Consider the following 15,110-nt stretch of genomic DNA (forward strand, 5'->3'; position numbering starts at 1 on the left):
GAAAGAGAGACGGGCCTTGCCAAGCCATTTATCTCTTTGCCCTCCAATCAAACTGCAACCTTATTAATCCCACATGTTCCTATTGGCCAGGTTGGCACACTAAACCTATCTATCATAGATTCTTACTCCTAAGACAGTTGTTCGAAACCACCAGCTGCTCTGAGATAGAAATATGTGGCTTTCTATACCCATAAAGAGTTAAATTCCCTGAAACTCACAGGGGCAGGTCTACCCTGCCCTAAAAGGTTGCTATCAGCAGGGAATCGGGTTTGTTTGGTTAGTTTTCTTTGTCTTTTCTTTTTTTTTGGGGGGGGGGCAGGCTTTATTATAAATCAGTACTATCTAGATGGCACAACAACAACATATTTGTATAGGTTTGGTCTTGGTTTTCTTAATGGACTATTAGAGAAAAAATTTGAATAAATTGTTCCTTATTTAGAATTTCTAAAATAACTTAAAATCATTATTAGAAACCTACAGACAAAATAGCACCTTACGAGAGAGAGAGAAAAAAGAATAAATGTTAGTGATAGTCCTTTGAGGCTTAAACACTTAACCATAAAACAAGTAAAATATTACATACATTTACCAGTCTCTGAAAAATGTTTGAGAAAACAAAGAGCAAAAAATAAAACATCAAAAGGAAAATGAAGTTTAGACTTCTAATAGCCAATTCTTTTACCTAAGTAAAATTATCCCAACAGGCAGCCTTTTCTGGACTCCTTTGGATGCACACAGGCCAATACCCAAATAAACGCAAAGCTTGGGATCTGTAGTGTTCTACCACAAAAGCATTCTTTGAAAGTGTCATTCTCCACCAAAGAATACTTGCAAGTAAATCTAGAGACACGAAAGCTAATGCTTGAAAAATGAAAAGAAAAACAGAACAACTCTGATGTTCCAACAAATAATAAGGCTATTACATGGCATTAAATAAATGAGCAGAAAGAGAGAGAAAAAGCAGAGACTGGATGATTTCTCAAGAAAAACCTCTATACAATGAAAGCGGCTGTTCCTCCCAAGAAGAACTCACCTCTAAACAGCACCTCCAAGATCTCAAAGAGGTAAAGAAAGCACAAGGAGCCTTCAAGTTTGGTGCCCAAATTCTGATTCATGATTCCTTGGACCCACCGGAGAGGAGGGCCCCTTTCAGAATACTGAAGAAACCACCAGACTGTCATATGGGGAAAACCACTCAATAAAAATTCAGAGAATTTACTCAGCATTAGAGAGCCGTCTGAATGGGAAATCTCCAGCTTACACAGGTGAAAACATGGTGATTCCAGTGAGTGGGTCCCAAACAGACACAAAGCAAAGAGATAACAGAATCATTGATGAAATGGGTTTGAGATCACAAAAGTCGGGGTTAATGAAGCCTAGAAAGGCTTTCGTTAGATATGCTATGTGGTAGTTACATAATCTTGTGTCAACTTGAGGGTATTGAGAGTGAAGGGATGAAGTCTAGCCTGTCAATCAGGGTACAGCCTTGTGATGCTTCCTGTGGGTGTGGCCTTCTCATAAGGATTCTGGAATTTCTTCTCTTTCCACCTGGAGGTGGGCCGCACTTTCTGCCATGCATTTCTGTTGACAAGCCACATGGAGCCACGCTGATGCCAGCCAGAGCCCTGGAGCTGAAGGAGCCACATGGAGAGGCTTCCATGGCTACTGGATCCACAAGACTTTCTACCCACTGGCCTGTGATCTTCCTGCATCCGGCATCATTGCATGTGCTGTGTGAGTCTGAGAGGAATTTATGGACTAGTATTGGGCATATGGGGTAAGATCGGATTTATGGACTTGATGTGGGGTGCTTTCTCAATATAGAATTGCTAGGATGTTTACTCAATATAAAATTGCTCTTTGCCATAAAGCTCTCTCTTATCACATATGAGTGTCTCTGGATTTGTTTCTGTAGCCAACCTGGACTCAGGCAACAAGACTTTGCAGTCATGATACATGATGGTTACAATGTATATATATTTTAATGTTGTTGTTGTGTTATTAGGAAGCACAGAGTCCCTTCCAACTCATAGTGACCCTATGTACAATGTGACAAAACGTTGCCCGGTTCTGTGCCATCCTCACAATCCATATCGTCAAAGGTCTTCCTCTTTTTCCTTTGCCAACCATGGTCCTCTTCCAGGATTTGTCTCTCCTGATAACATATTTGAAGTATGTGAGGCAAAATCTTGCCATCATTTCAAAGGAGCATTTTGGCTGTTTTTCTTCCAAGACGTATTTATTTGTTCTTCTGGCAGGCCGTGGCACTTTGAATATTCTTCACCAGCACCATAATTCGAATGCACCCATTCCTCTTCAGTCTATTATTTGTTGTTCAACTTTCACGCCCATGTGAAGGGACTGAAAATGCCACACCCTGGGGCAGGTACGCTGTAGTTCTCAAAGTGACATCCTTGTTCTTTAGCACTTTAAAGAGCAATTGTGCAAGAGATTTGCCCAGTGCATTAATTCCTTTCATTTCTTTTCGCCCCCAACACCATTTTATTGGAAGCTAATATAGATATCATATCGTTCCATGGGCATTGATCCAAGCAAGGTGAAATCTTGACAACTCCAATCTCCTCCATTTATCATGATGTTATTTATTGGTTCAGTTGTGAGGACACTGAATTGTAATCCATCCTGAAGGATGAAGTTATTGACCATCATCAGTAAGTGCTTCAAATCCTTACTTTCAGAAAGCAAGGTTCTGTCATCTGCACAGTGTGAGTTGCGAATAAGCCTTCCTTCCATCAATCCTGATGCCAGGTTCTTCTTTCTTCATCGACCCCAGCTTCTGTTCAAGCTGTCCTCACAAGAGAATTCACGCGCTGATTGGCTGCTGGTGACCAAGGTGCAGACCAACCAAGACCGCAGAGGGCGCGCCAGCGACGCGCGCAGGCGGAAGCGGCGGCGCGCACTTCCGGTCTTTGTGGCTGCCCGCTCTGGGTGGGTAGCTCGCGCTCCGGCGGCGCCGGGGCTCCCGGCAGGGTCGCGGCACTTGTTGCGAGGGCGGACAGGGTGGGTGCGCGCCAGTAGTAGGAGGGCTCAGGGTGGAGGAGCCCCGGCCCGGGTCGCGGCTCTGTCGTAGTAACGGTCCCGAGTGTCTGGGGGACACAGGACGCCGGCGCTCACACACACACCCCCGCCTCATTTCCGGGTGAAAGCACTTCTTCCCCACGCCGTGACTTTGCGAATGCGGTGGTAAACGGTTCATAAAAAAAAGGTTATTGTAGGAGAGCTGGTAAACTAGTCACAGATTTGTGCTACAATATTCTAAAGTCAAAACGCAATGGTTAAATTCTACCCATCTTTGTTCTGCTACAAGGACATTCCCGCTATTCATGTTCTTTTATCCTAAAACCAGGTCCTGTTTGGTATGTAGCACACCACATCTAAGTAATTATTTGTTGCCATAGTCTACTAGAGCAATTTTACTCCCAGTGCCTTGGGGAGGGGGCCGGGGGGACGCTGAGGTGCTTCTTTATATTTCTTCCAGGTTTCTTGATAGTATTTAACATGTTGTAAACATGATGTGGTAAGGATACTTGCTGGTTAATTCCGCCACAGTCACATTCTCTGGGCAAGAATGTTTGTGGCAGAATAAGGGCACAGAGCAGACTACGTGCTTCAGTGTTGACTGAGAGGACTCAGTGCATCCCAAACTTGATAACAAATTGAATAATGTTTTTATTTATGTCAACTGATTCATGTCCGTTTAAAAACATGTTTTATTACTAACTTTAACATCACTTGCCATAAATAAAAAGTAACTAGAAATAGTTAACTCAGTACTAATTTCTAGATAGTTACCATTGCCCACAGGAGTCTGGAGCCTGTACATTATCTGTTAAAAATGGAGTTCATGTTTACAAGCTTGTTAAAAACACTAACCAAGGATTTTCCCCCCCTTGATGAAATTGAAATTTAAACATAATTTTTAAAATAGTAACATTGTCTTTTGACTGCTAAAGCCATAGGTACTATTAGTGGTGGGAATTCTACACATTGGGACATTTCGAATGAAGTGATCGATTTTTAGTTTGTAACTTGATTATTGTTACTTTAGTTACAATTTCAAATCCCTTACAATAAATTACTGGAGTAATTGATCTTAATTATTTATGAGTTGAGTTTTTTTACCTGTTGTACTTCCATCATTTTGTATCTTTCAGGAAAGCTGTTGAAAGAAGACAAACTAAAGGAAACTGTGAAGCCCAGAACCCAGTTGTGAGCTTTATGCTAAGCTGTCTTCCAAGAATGGCTGTGGAGTCTAGAGTACTTTCAACCCTGGGAACTCAGGATCCCCGGGAACAAGAACTGCTACTAGTGAAAGTAGAAGAGGGCCTCTCCTGGGAGCAGAAATCTAAACAGGATGGGACTACCCAGTCTTTCCAAGAAATGTTTCGCCAGCAGTTCAGGAAGTTTTGTTACAAGGAGACTCCTGGGCCTCGGGAGGCCCTGGGCCGGCTGCAGGAGCTCTGCCATCAATGGCTGCAGCCAGAGGTGCACACAAAGGAGCAGATCCTGGAACTGCTGGTATTAGAACAGTTCCTGAGCATCTTGCCCGAGGAGCTACAGATCTGGGTTCAGCAACAGAGTCCACAAAGTGGCGAGGAAGCTGTGACCCTTTTGGAGGATTTGGAGAGAGAGTTTGATGACCCAGGGCAACAGGTGGGCAAAGGAGATGTGATGTGTTAGAGCATCAGGAATGTACCATCCTAAGAGTAGGATGAAATGAGATTTGATGCTAGTAATAACAGGAAGGCCACATGAAATACCACCAGACTTTAACAAACACATTTATTTTATGCCAGTTTAGAGTATAAGCCTGAATTCAGGTGCTAACTCTGGAGAAAGACTTTCTTTGTGGACTCTGGAGAAAGCTCCTTGTCTCTTCAGAGTCTGCTTCACTAGAGATTTCCATGTGTCTTGGCATCTGTCTTATCCTGTGTTTGCTAGTGTAAATTTAATTTCCCTGATCTGTCGATGAAGAGTGACTCAAGGTACAGCCTACACTAATTATGTCATGTGAATACATGTGAATACAAGCCATACCTCCAATGGGATTGTAAACACAAGTACGGATTTACAATGCGTATTGGGGGGGAAATAGTTCCATCCATAACAACCATAGCCCTGAAGTGACTACCTGGGTCAGTATAAATCTCTATATGTTTTTTGTTTTGTTTTTTTACCCTAGTTCTCATCCCTAGAGATGTCCTTGTTGAACTCTTCTCTGAGATATTTACTAAGCAGTTTCTCCAGATTGGTTCTCAAAAAGCTAACCATATTTTATTGACTTCAGGTTCCAGCTAGTCCACAGGGTCCAGCAGAGCCATGGAAGGATCTGGCATCTCTTGGAGCATCCCAAGAGTCAACAAACATCCAACTCCAGCCCTTAAAGAGACAGCTGAAATCCTGGGAACCTTGCCGTTCTTCCACCAATGGTGAGGAATATAAACTCATCTGGGGCCTTCCATCAATTAGGTTTCTAATTGCATTCCATTAACTTTCCATATGAGAGCATTAGCTTTATTACTCCAGACCCACCTTTACCACCTTTGCTTTCAGCAACCCTCATTTGTTTCTTCATGCTACTACATGCTACTATAGGTATCGTGCTAGGGATTGTATATCCACCTTTAGGGGGGTAAATGAGCAAAAGGACATTGCAACATAATATGTCACAGTAGAACAGGAGTTACTAAATAGTGATGGTTCAAAGGTATAAGAGTTCTCTCCTTCCCTGTGGGAAATCAGAGTTCTGCTCATGGAGACCAAAGTTCAACACCTGCCAGGTGCATCTCAGTTAGAGACACCACCCATCTATTAGTAAAGGCTTGTGTATTGCTATGATGCTGAAGAGGTTTCAGCAGAGCTTCCATGATAAAACTAGGAAGGAAAGCCTAGTGGTCTACCTTAAATATAAGCCAGTAAAAACCATATGGATCACAATGGCTGATCCTGTTGTACATATGGTCACCATGAGTTAAGGGATAACTTGCTGGCAGCTAACAAAACGGGTATTTGGTATATCTGACAGCTCATAACCCAATCTTAGAAGTTCAAGGAACATTTCCTGGAGAAAGAGCTATCTTAAGCTGAAACCTGTGATATGAACAGGATAAAGCAAGATACATTTAGAAGACTATAATACAAGCTATTGTCAGAATAGGCGGTAGTCCATCTTGCCTTGAATGGAGTAGTGATATGGATGGAATGGTGAGAAATAAACTAAAGAGGAAAGTGGGATCCAGGTAGTAATAACTTAAATATCATGCTAAGCAATTTCTACAGTTTTTTACTTGCTGTGGAGTATAACCAAATTGTTTGCGGCAAGAGAATTGTGTTTTAGTATTTAGCTGCACAATGGAGAATAAGTTTAATGGCAAAAAAAAGAGTAGAGTCTTGTAGTCCTCTTAGGTGCCCATGCAATCTAGGTGGCCACAGTGAATAAATCAAAATGTATGATAGCCTCACCCCACGAAGATCAAAGCTGACTTCTATTCATCAGCATTATTACTCATTTTATTGCAGTCTGGCTTTTTGGAGAAGTTTGACACTGATCCTCAGTTTTAAGTGTTGAGCTGTCCAGTTAATTGTGATGCTATTCATGTAAATTCATGAATCTCTCTGTAGTACAAATGGTTAAGTACTTGACAACCAGCTAGCCGGTGGGCATTTCAGACCACCATTGGCACTTAGGAAGGCTTGTTGTTGACCTCCTTTCCAAAAGTAATACTGAGCACAATTCTCTGTCACACATGGGGTCACCATGAGTCAAAATCAACTCGATGGCAATTAACAACAACCGTCAAAACAATTCATGTAAATAAAAAATATAAAATAAGATATATTTGATGATGTTTTTAGTGTGAACCCTTTGCCCAGTCAGCACTTAGACGTGACAGTCTAGAATTCAATAGAAAGAGCTCAGATAGAGTTAGGGACCTGGGGATTTACTATCTTAAAGTGATCACTGAAGTTTGTAGAGAGAACTCATGACAAAATCTTGAGGATCATTGTTAATTCAGTGACTGGAGCTATAGACTAAGAAGGAACAGCCACCGAAATCAGGCTAATATTGTAGGATTATAATTCCTCTAAAAGGAAGCTGAGAATCCCAGTGTCAAATGCTGCAGAGAAGCCAGCTAAATAAGATCTGGATCATACATACTATTGGATAAAGCAGCTATGAAGCTGGTAACCATGGTGAGAGAAGTACCAGTGGGAGAAAAGCAGTAGAAGCAGAAACCATATTATAGAATGAGAATGAGTAGAGATAACCTTCTGAAATTATTTAGTGTGAATAGGAGTGAGATTGCTTAAAGCAGTGGTTCGCAACCTTCCTACTGCCGTGACCCTTTAATACAGTTCCTTATGTTGTGGTGACCCCCCCCCCCCAAACCATAAGATTATTTTCATTGCTACTTCATAGCTAATTTTGCTACTGTTATGAATCGGGCAACCCCTGTGAAAGAGTCATTCAACCCCCAAAGGGGGTATAACCCACAGGTTGAGAACCATTGGCTTATAGGAAATGTATAGGCAGTTAGAAGGAATAGGAATGAAGCAATTGATAACTGGTCAGCTGAGTTCTCAGGAACAGGATAGGGTGAAATTCAAATTGTAGGTGGGGGCCATACATTAGAAAGGGGGAACTCTAGTGAAACCATTTATGATACATGAGAGCAATTACATCTTTGTAGATAGAAGTTTCCCATTTCTCACAAGTAGAAGGTGAGTAGTGACTATAGAAATATAAAGTCTGATTTTGGCTATTTATCATTTCAGATTGTGGGAATGATGATTCAGTACCAAAGAAAGAAATTTTGGGAGAAAATTCACAGGGACCTACCCTAGAACCTTCACTTGGAGAAGTTGGTGGACAGGAAAACCATTTAGAGTGGCATCAAGGAAGTGCTTCAGACGAGAAAGTAAGAGCCCCTTCCAAAGGAGACAGTTTTAGTCAAATAATCACACATAAATCTTTAGGAAAAAGAGACCAACATGATAATCATCAAAGAAGCTTGATTCTGAATACAAACTCTAGAACAAGTCAGAAAGTTCATAGAGAAGAGAGACCGTATAGATGTGACGTGTGTGGGCACAGCTTCAAGCAACATTCCTCTCTAACACAACATCAGAGAATCCATACTGGAGAGAAGCCCTACCAGTGTAACCAGTGTGGAAAGGCCTTTAGTTTGAGGTCATACCTTATTATTCATCAGCGGATTCATAGTGGGGAGAAAGGATATGAGTGCACTGAATGTGGGAAAGCCTTCAATCAGAGTTCAGCCCTTATTAGACATCGGAAAATTCATACTGGTGAAAAAGCTTGTAAATGTAACGAATGTGGCAAAGCGTTCAGTCAAAGTTCATATTTGATTATACACCAAAGAATTCACACAGGTGAAAAACCCTATGAATGTAATGAGTGTGGGAAAACCTTTAACCAAAGCTCAAAGGTTATTAGACATCAGCGAATTCATACAGGAGAAAGACCTTATGAATGTAATGAATGTGGAAAAGCTTTCAGGCAGAGTTCAGAGCTGATTACCCATCAGAGAATACATAGTGGGGAGAAACCTTATGAATGTAATGAATGTGGAAAAACCTTCAGTTTGAGTTCAAACCTCAACAGACATCAGAGAATTCACAGTGGAGAAGAACCTTATCAGTGTAATGAATGTGGCAAAGCCTTCAAAAGGAGTTCAGCTCTAACTCAACATCAGAGAATCCACTCTAGGGATGAAGATTATATATGTAATGAATGTGGGAAAGCTTTCAGACACCGATCAGTCCTTCTACGCCATCAGAGAGTCCACACTGTAAAGTAATTGGTGAATGCACTGATTATTGTAAATATTTTGGTCACATTCTTTGAGTCGAAAGTGTTTAGAGCAAAGTTCCATAAAGGTTGTAAACTACTACATCTTCAATCAGTCTAACTTGCAAATGTACCACTTTCTAGTGCTAAAGATAGTTGACCCTTGGAAGATTTTCTGGTGCATAATAAAATAACCAAAAAGCTAATACTTTATGAGTATTTTCTATGACAACTAAGAATCCTCAGGAAGTAGGAATGTAATATTGAAACCTCACTTTTCATGAGAACATAAAAAGGGCTGGGGTGGTTTGTAGAGTTTGAATGATGTTTTTGTCACTCTCGGGAACATATAACATTGCCCTATCCCAAATAAGGATAATGAAAGGGCCACAAGAACAAGGGAAGCATGTTCCTATCAGTTTTTTTGTTGAATCCAGAGCAGGCCAGAAATTTCAGGTGAAAATAAAGAAAATGTATTAATTGCATTCAGGATACAATGGACAAGAAAACATGTTCCGTCTAAGGAAAGGACTGGCAAACACACTACAGTGTAATCAGTGCTGTGATGACTTAAAAGGAGAAGTATCTGAGACAGCCTTGGATTTGGGAAGGCTTTTTGGAACTGCCCTAAAGGATGAGTAGGAGGTAGCTAGGGGTTGGATAAGGGAAATCCATCCCCCCAAAACTAAAGGAACAACAAAGTCTAGGAAAATAATAAGTCTGGAAAGTATAAATAGAAGGCTACTTTATATGCAGTTCCTTTTGGAGTGGCATCATAGAGATATTATGAGCCAGAATCTTTAGGTAGTTCTAGATCAAAATATAATCCAATGGATAAATTTCTGTTAAAACCCAGAACCCTTGAGGTGGTGAGGAGCTCAGTCTTGGTATGGTAAGACTAGAGGTAAAGGACTAATGTCTACTTTCTTTGATAAACCTGTAGGCTACATAAAATTTGTGTGGGGTAAGGAAGTAAGAAAGAGCCAGTGTAGAGGTTGGGTCTATTAAAGTTGTTTTGAGTCACCTTTACCCAGACAAGGAGCTCTGGTGGTATGGAAAGTTAAGCATGGGGCTACTAACTGCAAGAATGGCAGTTCAAACCCACCAGCCACCCAACAAAAGATGAAGTTTGCTACAAAAAAGATTTGACTAGGTTACAAACTAAGAAGCAGTTTTTTGTCTCATAGGGTCACTGTGAGTCTTGTGTGAACTCTACAGTGGGTTTACCACTTACTAAGACAGGGTGGGAGGGGTTGTCACATCCCTCCTAACTCCCAGTGCTTGGGGTTAGAAGGTGCTATGGTAGCAATTGTTTCTGTAACTGTATCCCAAGTTCCTATTTTACTTTTGGCTTGAGGTGCTTTACAAGGGAGCTTCAAATGGAAATTTTCATTTTAATTCCATTTTCCCACAAATTGCTTGAAGCCCATTTATATTCTTGTCAGTTTTTCATTTAAATTTTTTTAACAGCTTTATTGACATCTAATTCACATACCGTATAATGCAATGGTTTGAATATATTAAAAAGTTGTGCAATCACCACAATGTTAGAACATTTTCTTCATTTTGGTGACTTGTCAGTTTCTCTTGAGGTCTATCAGTGGTATCTGTCAGACACTGGAGATATGTTCAGTTTTGACTTAACATCACCAATATTTCAGTGTCTTGTGAATTTTGTTAAAGACTGATAACAAAAATAGTCATGATTTACCCAGAGAGTCACCCTACAGATCAGGAAAGTGCTGATCAGTGCACAGCCAAATAAAAGTTAGCAACAGAAAGATATGTCATTCAAAAGACCTGACCAGTTTGAGGAATAAAAGACCTTACCAAAACCAAACTGGTGGAAATGTGGAATCCTGATTATAGACAAAAATTTGTCATGAGGGTAAAAAAGAAACATCATCCTATCAGGACAAACACTGATAGTCATTTGCAAACCAATGAGTGGCAGGAGGGCCACACACCCATGTTTAGAGAGAATGAGAAAAGGGTAGTATCACATGGCAAAGGTGATAAAATACATGATAGGAACTACTCAACTCACTTCCTCCTTTTCCACAGAGAAAGACTCAAGGAATGGCGAGGGGTGGGGGCGGAAGTAGGACAAACATTAAATAATAATATTGTTAAGAGCCAAGGAGTTGTTTCCAGCTCAATGTACAACAGAATAAATCACTGCTCATCCTCACAATTACTACCATGTTTGAGGCCCTTGTTGTAGCCACTGGTGTCAGTTCTCTTCTGACCCTCTACTTTGCAAAGCATGATGTCTTCCAGGGATTTATCTCTTGATGACGTGTCAAAAGCATGTGAGAGAAAGCCTTGCCATCTTCTTTTCTAAGGAGCATTCTGGCTGTCCTTCTTCCAACAGAGCTTTAGTTCTGGCAGTTCATGGCATAGGCAGTATTCTTTGTCAACATCCTAATTAGTCTTCCTTGTTTGTTATCCAGCTTTCCGATGTACATGAGGCAAGTGGAAATGCTGTGATGTAAAAAGGGGAGGAGGGCAGCATCTTCTGGCCTCTTCTGACTTCATGAAGGAGACAGAATCCCCATCATCAGCATTCCTATAAAGCTGAAGTCAGACATGCCTCCACCCTCCAACTTTCCTTACCAATTCTCATACCAACACATAGCACTCAGCTGGGTTTCATAATTAATTGCAGTGGCCACTCAAAACTCACAATTAGGAGCTTTGCCAGGGAAGTGAACAGGTTACATTTTGGGATCAGAAATTAGCAGTGTGCAATTTTTTTATCAGGATAGTCTTTTTCACAGATGTGCCCAAAGGAAGTTCTCTGGTCCTTGGCCTCTGCCCTGCTTGGACAATGTTACAAAACTCTTTAGGACTACTGATGTGCCAAAGGGCACTCTAGTCCCAAAAGCACTTAGCTTTAGTGCCATGGATCAGCAAACCCATGTTTGTTGTTGCCATCAAGTCAGCTCTGACCCATAGCAACCCTATGCACAACAGAACAAAACACTGCACGATTGTGTGCCATCCTCACAATCATTCCTGTGCTCAAGCTCAATGGCAACAACGTTCTGCTTCCTTTGTTTAGGCTTTCTGTTTTTGACAATGCTTCGAATCTATGCATCTGGTTTTCAAGCAGCTTCTTCCTCCAAAGTGGGGAACCAAGTCCTTCTTTATTGTCTGTTCTTAGTCTTAAACCTGTTCACTTTGGGTGACCCTCCTGGTATTTCAAATACCAGTGACATAGCTTCTAATTCATAGCAACACACAAGAAACTACAGTAAAACCAACTGACAGACAAGTGGTGGGTTGTTGCTAAGTACCATCAAGTTGGTTCTGGCCCATACCAAACCTATGCATGACAGAACGAAACACTGCACGGTCCTGCCCAATCCCCATAATCATTCCCACAATTGAGTCCATTGTTGCAGCCACTGTTGTCAGTCCGTCTCCTTGAGGACCTTCCTCTTTGCCACTGCCCCTCTACTTTACCAATCATGATGTCTTTCTCTAGGGACTGATCTCTTGGAAATATGTCCAAAGTATGTAGGATGAAATTTTGCCATCATCGCCTCTAAGGAGCACTTTGACTATACTTCTTTCCAGACAGATTTGTGTTTCCTTTTAGCTGTCCATGGTATCTTAAATACTCGCCAGCACCACAATTCAAATGCATCAATTCTTGTGTTCCTTATTCAATATTCAACTTTCACATACATAAGAGGCAGTGGAAAATACTATGGTTTGGGTCAGACTCACCGTAGTCCTCAAAGTAACATCCTTGCTTTTCAATACTCTGAAGAGTTCTTGTGCAGCGAATTCGCCTCATGCAGCATATCTTTTTAATTCTTGACCTGCTGCTTCCATGAGCATTGATTGTAGATCCAAGCAAGATGAAATCCTTGACAAATTTCAACCTTTCTGTATTTATCATGATGTTTAACTTGGTGAGTTGTGAGGATTTTGGTCTTCTTTACATTGTGTTGCAATCCACACTGAAGGCTACAATTCTTGATCTTCATCAGCAAGTGCTTCAAGTTCTCACTTTCAGCAAGCAAAGTTGTGTCAGCTGCATACCACAGGTTGTTAATATGCCTGCCTCCAATCCTGATCCCATATTCTTCTATAAGCCAGCTTCTCTGATGATTTGCTCAGCATACAGATTGAGTAAGTATGGTGAGAGGATACAACTGTAATGTATGCCTTTTCTGATTTTAAACCATGCAGTATTCCCTTGTTCTGTTCTCACAACTGCCTCTTGATCCATGTACAAGTTCTGCATGAGCACAGTAAGTGTTATGGAATTCTCATTCGTCTCAAGGTCATTCATAGTTTATTTTGGTCCATACCGTCAAATGCCTTGGCATAGTCAATAAAAGACAAGTAAACACCTTTGTGGTATTCTCTGCTTTAAGCCCAAATCCAACTGACATCAGCAATGATATCCTTTGTTCCATGTCCTCTTCTGAATGTGGCCTGAACCTCTAGTAGTTCCCTGTCAATGTATGCTCAACTGTGTTGGATGTTCTTTAGCAAAATTTTGCTTGCATGCAATATCAGTGATATTCTGTTGGGTCACCTTTCTTTGGAATGGGCACAGATATGGATCTCTTCCAGTCAGTTGGCCAAGTAGCTGTCTTCCAAATATCCTGGCATAAGCAAGTGAATGCTTCCAGTGTTTCATCAGCTTGTTGAAACCTAGCTCACCCAATACCTGGAGGCATCCAACTCCACAAGCAAGCCTCCTGCCCAAAGGCACTAAGCTTTGTTTGCTCCAGGAAGCCCACACTATCTCATGCTCTGGTACTGCTGCTGCTGCTCCTTTGCCACTCTTCTGGTGTCATAGCTTTCCATATCCTGTGCAGGGATCTCAAGGCCCAAATGACATTTCTACTCTGGGTTCTTCTTTCTTGATGGTGGTTAAGATTCCCTCTCCTGCTTCTGAGATGGTCTGTTTTATGTCCAACAGGATAACAGAACTGACAGATTCCAATTCTGTGTTCCAAGCTTTTGCCATCACACATGACCCTGTTAACAATCACAACTAAATTCCCCCACCAACTCTTACCCATCTCCACCAATAGAGTCTTTCCCTCTACAATTGAGAAAGTTCTATAAGAACTGGAAAGCTGCTGGTTAAAGGTAAGTAAATACTGTCTGTGGTTAGCAATAGCAGAATCCTTAAGCTTTGCTTTTTAACTTTGAACTACCTGGAAACATATACTTCAGAGATTACCATGAATGTACCCAAAGTCTAAAAATCTGTTAAAAGTAATGTCAGTATCAATGGCAAAGTTTTCATTATACATTGTTAAAACATTACAAGATGGTGCGTGCAATATTGAATAAATCTATTTATACATTAAAAATACTAGAAAGACATGATCTCAAAATGCGATTGTGGTTATTTCTAGAGGGTGAAATTACAGGTGATTTCACTTGTTTCATTTGCTTGTCTGTATTTTCCCATTTTTCCTACAATAACTACCTAAGACTCTTCAGATTCAGGATCAATGTTAAAAGGTGAATGGAAGCTCGGGATAGCAAGAAAATAAAAGGTGTTTGTTCCCCTTAACATCTCTGCCCCATCAATGGACTCTGGTCCGTATTAGTAAAATAACAATGGCAGACTTGCCCATTTCCATAGATGTTGCTGTTGTTAGCTGCTATTGAGTCACTTCCGATTCGGAGCAACCTATGTACAACAGAGGAAACACGGCCTGAACCTGCGCCATCCTCATAATTGTCCTTCTGTTTGAGCCCATTGTTGCAACCACAGTGTCACTGCATCTTCTTTGAGGGCCTCACTGATTTTTGCTGTTTCTGCACTTTACCAAACATGATGTCGTTCTCCAAAGACTGGTCTCTCCTGATAACATGTTCGAAGTAACTAAGACTAAGTCTCACCACCCTGTCTTCTAAGGAGCTTTCTGGCTATACTTTTTTTTTTTTTTAAATCATTTTATTGGGGGTAGAAATACATTTTGTCTATATTAACATGGCCTCTTCAGCTTTCTTTTTTGTTTGTTTGTTTGTTTTGTTTGTTTGTTTCGTTTTTTTAATTATTTTTTTTATTTTATTTTTTCTTTTTTAACATTTTATTAGGGGCTCATACAACTGTTATCCCAGTCCATACACACATCAATTGTGTAAAGCGCATTTGTACATCGTTTCTCAAAACATTTTCTCTCCATTTAAACCCCCGACATTGGGTCCTGGCTATACTTCTAAGACGTATTTGTTTGTTCTTTTGGCAGGCCATGACAGCTTCAATATTCTTTGCCAGTACCATAACTCAAAT

At 40.8% G+C, this 15,110-nt stretch overlaps 1 protein-coding gene across 2 annotated transcripts; it reads left to right on the forward strand.

Annotated features, from left to right (window-relative positions):
- Positions 1 to 2,980: 2,980 nt before the first annotated feature.
- Positions 2,981 to 9,039, forward strand: ZNF397 (zinc finger protein 397). 2 transcript variants are annotated; one of them, XM_045296210.1, is made up of 4 exons: positions 2,981 to 3,021; positions 4,176 to 4,674; positions 5,309 to 5,450; positions 7,798 to 9,039. In XM_045296210.1, exons 2-4 carry the CDS (start codon positions 4,240 to 4,242, stop codon positions 8,841 to 8,843), a joined length of 1,623 nt encoding a protein of 540 aa, XP_045152145.1. In that variant the 5' UTR covers positions 2,981 to 3,021; positions 4,176 to 4,239; the 3' UTR covers positions 8,844 to 9,039. The 2 variants fall into 2 exon arrangements, with proteins under 2 accessions (XP_045152145.1, XP_004703013.2); XM_004702956.2 differs by lacking the exon at positions 2,981 to 3,021 and adding an exon at positions 3,289 to 3,377.
- Positions 9,040 to 15,110: the final 6,071 nt, after the last annotated feature.

This window comes from Echinops telfairi, unplaced genomic scaffold (genome assembly GCF_000313985.2).
Source record: "Echinops telfairi isolate 266 unplaced genomic scaffold, ASM31398v2 ScPeMD7_7400;HRSCAF=8409, whole genome shotgun sequence".
Lineage (NCBI taxonomy): Eukaryota > Metazoa > Chordata > Mammalia > Afrosoricida > Tenrecidae > Echinops > Echinops telfairi.

Bases quoted from the DNA above. Each gene is read 5' to 3' on its own strand.
- ZNF397 (XM_045296210.1), top strand. From the start codon at position 4,240: ATGCTAAGCTGTCTTCCAAGAATGGCTGTGGAGTCTAGAGTACTTTCA. The intron at 4,675-5,308 runs GTGGGCAAAGGA...TATTGACTTCAG, and splicing joins TTGATGACCCAGGGCAACAG to GTTCCAGCTAGTCCACAGGG. The intron at 5,451-7,797 runs GTGAGGAATATA...TTATCATTTCAG, and splicing joins TTGCCGTTCTTCCACCAATG to ATTGTGGGAATGATGATTCA.